This window comes from Phoca vitulina, unplaced genomic scaffold, assembly GCF_004348235.1.
Source record: "Phoca vitulina isolate PV1807 unplaced genomic scaffold, GSC_HSeal_1.0 scaffold20, whole genome shotgun sequence".
Taxonomy (NCBI): Eukaryota; Metazoa; Chordata; class Mammalia; order Carnivora; family Phocidae; genus Phoca; species Phoca vitulina.
The window spans coordinates 2,445,594-2,453,633 of NW_022589723.1; the positions used below are offsets into that span (position 1 = coordinate 2,445,594).

The window sequence follows — 8,040 nt, forward strand, 5'->3', positions numbered from 1 at the left end:
GCAAAGAGTTCTGGAAGAATTTTGGAAGCGTGGGGTGAACCTAAATTTGTTTTCCACATTTTGTCTCAGGTTGGCCTTGTGAAGAAATTAGAAAGTAATGCCTCTGGGGACGCCTGGGTGGCTCAGTCGGTTAAGCGTCTGCCTTCGGCTTGGGTCATGATCCCGGGGTCCTGGGATCGAGTCCCGCATCGGGCTCCCTGCTCTGCGGGGAGCCTGCTTCTCCCTCTGCCTCTGCCTCTCTCTCTCTCTGTCTCTCATGAATAAATAAATAAAATCTTTAAAAAAAAAAAAAGGAAGTAATGCCTCTGAAAACAAAGGAATCGTGATTACATAGCCCAGAGAAGATCTTTATGTAGTGAAGTAGTCTTCCTTAGAACAGAGCATAAATAATTAAGCTCACGTGGGCACAAAATAGAATATACAATATTTGTTTAGATAAAAAGAAAAAATACCCACTGGTAAAAACTAACATAACTGTGGAGACTTGACCATCTTTATTAACAGAGTAGAGCCCCTCTATAGGACCCGGGGGGATCAGGTTTCAGTGTCCTTCCAAACCCAGGATTCTGAGAGGAAGGATGGTAACCTGGGGACCAGCATGGTTTCAGTGGGTACCAGGAACTGGCATCGGTTGTGAAAGGAAGAGCAGAGCTTCACTCAGATGTAAGGACAGAAAACATACCACAGTACAGAACACATAATAGCTGCATAATACTGATCAGTTTATAAACAAATAGAGTCTTAGAAGCCGGTTGAACGTCACTCTTGTTAACAGGCGACATGGTCTCCCAGTTCTCATTGGTAGGAGAACAACTTCACAGACACATACATATTGCACAAAACCTCAATACAGGTTTCCACAGGGAAGGTTTCCACCCAGTCCCTGCTGCTCCCCAAAGGTTAGGGAACAAAAGTTCCCTACGTCACTGTTCATCATGACCCAGCGTTCCTCCTCCTGGGAAGGGACACACGTCTGTCTCTTCAACGGCAAACTCCAGTGGCATCAGGTGACCTTGGTCATAGGCAAGAATCATTCAATATGGTAGCACTTGTGGCAGCTGTGACTCCTTCCTTTTGGTGACAGATCTTAAGCCTTTTCAAAGTCCGCAGGTGCCCCAAATGGCAGATGTCTTTTTTTTTTGAAAAATACACCAGAATCAGCTGACCCATCCTCAAAAGAAATCGGCCACAGTTACTCTTTTGAGGGGAGTTGTTAACTCTTCAGGGGAGCTTGCTGTTCCCCTGCCAGTACAACTTCTCCTCTACTTTTTTCTTTTTCCATCGACAGAGGAGCAGCATCTTAAAGGTCTTCCTGAAGGTTCTGTTGCAGAGGGCATAGCAAATGGGGTTGATGGTGCTGTTGACATAGCACAACCAGTAACCCAAGTGCCACAGGGTGACTGGGACACACTTGTCACAGAAGGTGGAAACCAGGACCATGATGTTATAAGGGGTCCAGGTGATGATGAAGGCCAGGAGAATGGCACTCAAGGTCTGGGCTGCCTTCCTCTCCTTGACGAGGACCATTCTCTTTCGTTTGGTCATTTGATGGCTGAGGTTGGGATCCAGGCCTTTCGTCGAAGGGTCCTTGGACACTGGGAAGGAGCAGGGCATGATTTTCACCTTACGACAGCCATTGTTGGTCTCCTGGGTCCCATCAGCTTTCACCACCAGTCGAAACTTATAGGCCACACATTTCTGACTCTTGGGTCTATGAGCAGCACCTGGGGACAAGAAGTATTTTTGGGTGTCACAGTCATTTTTTTCAGCTTGAGCTTTCACAAACGTGTCCTTGGTCTCTTCGGCACTGAATTCTTCCCTCGGGCTTTCCTTGGCCTGACTCTTGTAGACTACTTGGAAGACAGGGTCCGCGGCGGGCTTGTCCTCATCCTCCGAGGAAGGGTAGCTGTTACAGGTGGTGAGCTGCTCGGCTTGGGCCCACTCGGTGCTTGGGCCAGTGGCTCGGGATGGCTTCCCAGGGGTGGAGGTGCTCCTGCGGGAGGATGACCAGGAGGCTTGGTTCCTTTCCCTCTGGGCCAGTGTGGGTCGAGGGCAGCTAAAGCAGGACGTCAGCAGAGCCTTATGAACCGGCTTTCTTGGCTCCGCTTCGGCCATGGAGTCAGAGCCCTGGAGGTCAGCCAGGTCCTTGGTCCGCTTCTCCGTTTCCCGGTAGATCCGGCAGTAGAGGATCGTCATGACAGAAACAGGGATGTAGAAGGCAGCGATGGCAGTGCCGAAAGTGATGGTGGGCTCGGACAGAAACTGGATCTGGCACTCATCTGGTGGTACCGTCCGCTCCCCAACCAGGTACTGCCAGCAGAGGATCGCTGGGGCCCAAAGGATGAAGGAGATCAGCCAGGCCAAGCCAATCATGATGCCAGCCCTTTTTGGGGTACGCTTGGCCCGATAGGTCAGAGGTCTTGTGATAGAAAAGTAACGGTCAAAACTGATCACCAGAAGGTTCATGACGGAAGCGTTGCTAGCCACGTAGTCCAGGGCGAGCCAGAGGTCACAAGCCAGACTCCCGAGCACCCAGCGTCCCATGAGGATGTAGGTAGTGTAGAGGTTCATGGAGAAGATCCCAATGATGAGATCTGCACAGGCTAAGCTGAGCAGGTAATAGTTGTTAACGGTCTTCAGCTGACTATTGACTTTGAAGGAGATCATGACTAAGACGTTGCCCACGATGGTGATCAGGCTTACCACAGCGGTCACAGCCGCAATGGTGATGACTTCCCACAACCCATGGCGTTCCAAAGGCTGGTGACTTACTGGGGTGCCATTGACAGTGGTCGTATTGTGGTAAGATTCGCCTTCCATCCTTAATTAGGGTTAAGTCTTGGGTTCTAGACCATATCTTTTCTAGCTCACCTCTTCTTGGTCAGCATCTGGAAGAGAAGGAAATATATTAGCTCCACTCACCAGCACGGATCTTTTTTTCCACTCATTGTTTATCACTTACAGCAGGATAGTAAATGTGGTCACACACATATTCAGAGCGAGATGCTGAAATCTCTCAAAGTTTTGATGACAGTTTGTAGCCTCATCATCCCTTTGCTTTTTAGACGTACCAGTCCCTGAGAGCCTTTCTTGTTCTCGAGGCTGCTGCCCTCTTGTGGTTCCAACGGGCAATTTAAAGAAGAGGTGAGCTGTGACGACGCGTGGGGGAGGAAAAGGAGATTGGGTAACTGGGGAGCACTAAAGGGAAGAAAGCAGGTGATGTGAAGTCACTTTTGATCGAAGCGGCCTTAGGGGCAGAAATTCTGTTTTTTAAGTTCCCAGTGATAAGTACCTAGTCTATCATGCACTGGGGAAAGAGACAAGTTGTATCTACTCTATATCCCATTACTAAACATTATTGAGTTTAATTACAGATTCAGTTATTAAACATTATTGAGGCATTGTTGTGAGGCAAGACTGTCTTATGATACTTCTCCATGACTTAATATACGAACCCCACGTGTGCACAGAGGGGTTGAAATTTTCCCCAGCTGCTGAAGATGATGACCTCCCCCCATTTTTGAGCCATTTGTGATGTAGTAGAAATGTTTTAAATTATTTTATTTTCTGATTATAAAGTAATATTTCCTTGTAAAAGTTCAAGCAATGTCAAAATGTATAGCTTAGAAAACAAGCCTCCTCTGACTCAGTCTTGCAGAGGTAATCAATGCTTTCCCCTATGCGCATACTAACAAATATTTAAATACGATTATTTTTAAATGAGTGACTTTTCAATGTTTACACCCCGAATTTTGTTTTTCACTTAACAAATCATCGTGGACATCTTTTTTTTTAAGTTTTTTTTTTTTTTAAGTAATCTCTACACACAATGTGGGATTCAAACTTGGACCCCAAGGTCAAGAGTCACATGCTCCTCCGACTGAGCCACCAGGCGCCCCGATGGACATCTTTTGTATCAGCATGTCTTGGATCAGAGCTCTTTTTTCATTTTAATGACTGTACATTATCCCACTTCATTGATATAATTTAGTCAACACCACTGACAAATTCCAACTTTTAAAAATAAAAGTAAATTTTTCTTTTCTAGATTAAACATCTATGTACATGATAAAAAGCTTCAATGGCTATAAAAGTGTAAATGGTAAAAGATAGGTCTCCCTCCCACCTCTGACCTCCAAGCTCTCAGTCTCCCTTTTCTGGAGGTAACCAGTTACCACCATTTCTTATTTTTCCTTCCACAGATATAATATATGCATGCAATATGTATTTGATGATATATTAAATTTTTTTTAAATTAAGTAACCTCTATGCCCAAGGTGAGGCTTGAAGTCATGACTCTGAGATCAAGAGTCGCATGCTCCACGGACTGAGTCAATCAGGTACCCCTGAAAAATACCATTTTAATTACAAAATTCCAGGCACCATGATATGATGATAGATAGGGAAGGGAGAATCTTCTTAATGCCATGTGGGCAATCACTGCTCTAATGACGGGTCCTGACCCTTCTCTGATAATAGTAATTGATATAAAGATGACAAATTTGTGAAGGGCTATGGATTTTCTTGACTTTATTTTATATTTCCAACTACATTTTTAGATGTTTTTCTAATGCCTCAAATTCAATATGGAATCGAATTGATGATATTGTCTTGTACCAGAGGCCAGATTCTTCTGACTTTCTGATCTTCCACCCTCTTCCTTCACATCCCAACTAATGCAGTACAATTTATCCATGAAATACCCCTCTTACGGGTCCCTTTCCATTCCTGCGTCTATCACCCTGGTTTAGCCTTGTGTTGCCGTATACTGATAACCCCTTGGTGTTATCAACGTTCCAAAGACGGCAAAGTACGTTGGATGCCAGGTCACTAGACTGACTCCCAAGCACCTGACAGGCCTGAGTTGCTCTACATCCTACAATTCTCTGGGCAATTTCCATCCCAGACTGTCTCGAGTTGACAGATCTAAGTCTCACCGTGCAAGAAAGATCCCACAGAAATTCCTTCTTTCTTCCTTCCCCCAATCAATATGTATTGAATGTCTTTTATGTGACAGACCCTAATAGTGGGGATACCATGGAACAAGACACTGGTGGGGGTATAGATAAAGAAGCAGGTAATAAATGGCAGGAGGCTGGCACTTTAAGCCATAGGGCACATGGAAGGACGGGTAAGCCAGGCCCGTGGGGGAGGGGCAAAGAACTACTTGAGGAAAAGATGTCTAAGCTGAGGCTTGAAGCATGAATGGGCTTTATCTAGGCAAAGAGGGTGTGTGTGGGAGGGCTGGGGAAAGAGCGTTGCAGCCTCAGAGGGGATTGTAAGCCCAGAGGCAAAAGGAGGCATCAACCTCAACAGCACTGATCATCTGGAAAATGCAAATCAAAACTACAATGAGATATCACCTCACACCTGTCAGAACCGCTAAAAATCAACAACACAGGAAACAATAGGTGTTGGAGAGGATATGGAGAAAGGGAATCCTCTTGCACTGTTGGTGGGAATGCAAACTGGGGCAGCCACTCTGGAAAACAATAGGGAGATTCCTCAGGAGGTTAAAAATAGAACTACCCTACAATACAGCAATTGCACTACTAAGTATTTACCCAAAGAATACAAAAATACTAATACAAAGGGATACATGTACCCTGATGTTTATAGCAGCATTATCTACAATAGCCAAATTATGGAAGCAGCCCAAGGGTCCATCGATTGATGAGTGGATAAAGAAGACTTGGTATACATACATATATAAAATGGAATATTAATCAGCCATAAAAAAGAATGAAATCTTGCCATTTGCAATGATGTGGATAGAACTAGAGAGTTTAATGCTAGGTGAAATAAGTCAGTTGGAGAAAGATAAATATCATATGATTTCACTCATGTGTGGAATTTAAGGAACAAAACAAATGAGCAAAGGGGAAAAAAAGAGAGAGGCAAACCAAGAAACAGACTTTTAACTATAAAGAACAAACTGATGGTTACCAGAGGGGAGGTGGACGGGGGGGATGGGTTAATAGGTGATGGAGATTATGGGGAGGGCACTTTTTGTGATGAGCACCTGGTGATGTATGGAAGTGTTGAAGCCTATATTGTACACTTGAAACTAATATAACCTTCATGTTAACTAACTGGAATTTAAATTAAAAAAAAGGGGGGGCATCAGGTTGGAGAGCCTGAGACACGGAGGAGAGGTGGGACTAGAGAAGTTGAGGGGGTGGGGTAGGCAGTACAGGAGTGGACTTGAGATAAAAGAAGTCCACCTTCTGGGAGGACTATGTCAGCTATTTCTAGACTCCGCATCTGCTCTGAAGGTCGTCTTAACACCCAGGGTGTTGGGGACAATAGTCTGGAGAGAAATAATAAAATGAACTGACTGCTTGCTGATTTTTTCTAATCAAGTCTTCAAAATAGAAATAAATGGTGTTTGGGAAGGATTTAACTTTTCCACTTAATTTTATTAGAAGGTAGTGAGCAACTTCTGAAGGGTTCTGGGGATTTGGATGTGCACATTCTCCTGTGAGCACATGTGCTAGCCAGGGGCTTATCCTCTCTGACCTGTTTCCTCATTTGTAAAAATAAGGAAATTGGATTATGGGATGCAAGATACCTACATTTTAATGATTTTGTATATCACACAGTGTGACGGTTGATTTTATGTGTCATCTCCAGTTGCCAGGTGTTTGGTCAAACCCCTACGTCTAGATATTGCTGTGAGGGTATTTTTTAGATGGGACTAACATTGAAGTCAGTAGACTTTGAGTAAAGCCGATTATCCTCTATAATGTGGGCTCAGCTCATCAGCTAAAGGCTTTAAAGGAAAAGGCAGAATTCCTTCTGTCTCCAGACTACCTTTGGATACAAGACTACAACATTGACTCCTGCAGGAATTTCCCATCCTCTAGCCTGCACTGCACATTTTAGATTTGCTAAACCCCACAATTCTTTTTTTTAAACATTTTTTTTAAAGATTTTATTTATTTATTTGACAGAGAGAGACACAGCGAGAGAGGGAACACAAGCAGGGGGAGTGGGAGAGGAAGAAGCAGGCCTCCCTTGGAGCGGGGAGCCCGATGTGGGGCTCGAACCCAGGACCCTGGGATCATGACCTGAGCCGAAGGCAGATGTCCAACGACTGAGCCACCCAGGCGCCCCTAAACCCCACAATTCTTAAAAATTAAAAACAAAAGGGTCTTTTCTGTGATAAAAGGAATAAATAGTTTGATAAATGGAAAAAGATCATTTATAGTGGCAACATGGTCTCTGAATCATACAACTGAATCTGGCATTGGGCAGCGTTAGGTTTAAAACCTAGCTCCAGGGGCGCCTGGTTGGCTCAGTGGGTGGAGCGTGCAACTCTTGATCTCTGGGTTGTGGGTTTGAGCCCCACGTTGAGTGCAGAGATTACTTAAAAAAAAAATAAAATCTTTAAAAAACAAAAACCAAAAAACCCCTTAGTTATGTTGTTTACTGTCTGACTTTGGACATGTTACCTAACCTCTTTCAGTCTCAAATTTTTAAGCTTAAAAGTGGTGATACGAAGAGTCCTTACCTTATTTGGTTGTTTCCGGGATTAAACAAGATAATCCTCATTCAGCGTTTCACACAGTACCTGACACAGGGGAATGCTCATTACAAAGTAGCCATCCGGCTGAAGGACATGAAAATGACTTTTCCTGTGGTGGGAATGGGTCTGAGGTGCGGCCTATCAAGGGACGAGGTGGAATACAATGGTGAGGCAATACTCTCACAACCTTGAACTGGCTGTTTTGGAGGCTTCATGGTGCTAATGATACTTTGCCCTTTAGTTTTGGTAGTTGATGCTCCACCTTCAGGGGCATAACAAATTGTTCCCAACCACTAAAGCAGAATAACCCTGAAGAGAGCCAAGGTTAACAGTCTTCTTCAAAGTCTGCTCATTAGAATAGGGTTACTCAAATGGTCAACTAATCTTTGACAAAGCAGGAAAGAATGTCCAATGGAAAAAAGACAGTCTCTTCAACAAATGGTGTTGGGAAAATTGGACAGCCACATGCAGAAGAATGAAACTGGACCATTTCCTTACACCACACACAAAAA

General features: G+C 44.3%; 1 protein-coding gene across 1 annotated transcript in view; it reads right to left on the reverse strand.

Moving 5' to 3' along the window:
• Nucleotides 1-297: 297 nt before the first annotated feature.
• CHRM5 (cholinergic receptor muscarinic 5) overlaps nucleotides 298-8,040 on the reverse strand; it is an 88,961-nt gene continuing 81,218 nt past the window's right edge. Inside the window, exon 2 of the mRNA XM_032417229.1 lies at nucleotides 298-2,888. Coding sequence (XP_032273120.1) covers nucleotides 1,222-2,820 — 1,599 coding nt within the window. The 5' untranslated portion in view covers nucleotides 2,821-2,888 and the 3' untranslated portion in view covers nucleotides 298-1,221. The remainder of the gene's footprint in view (nucleotides 2,889-8,040) is intronic.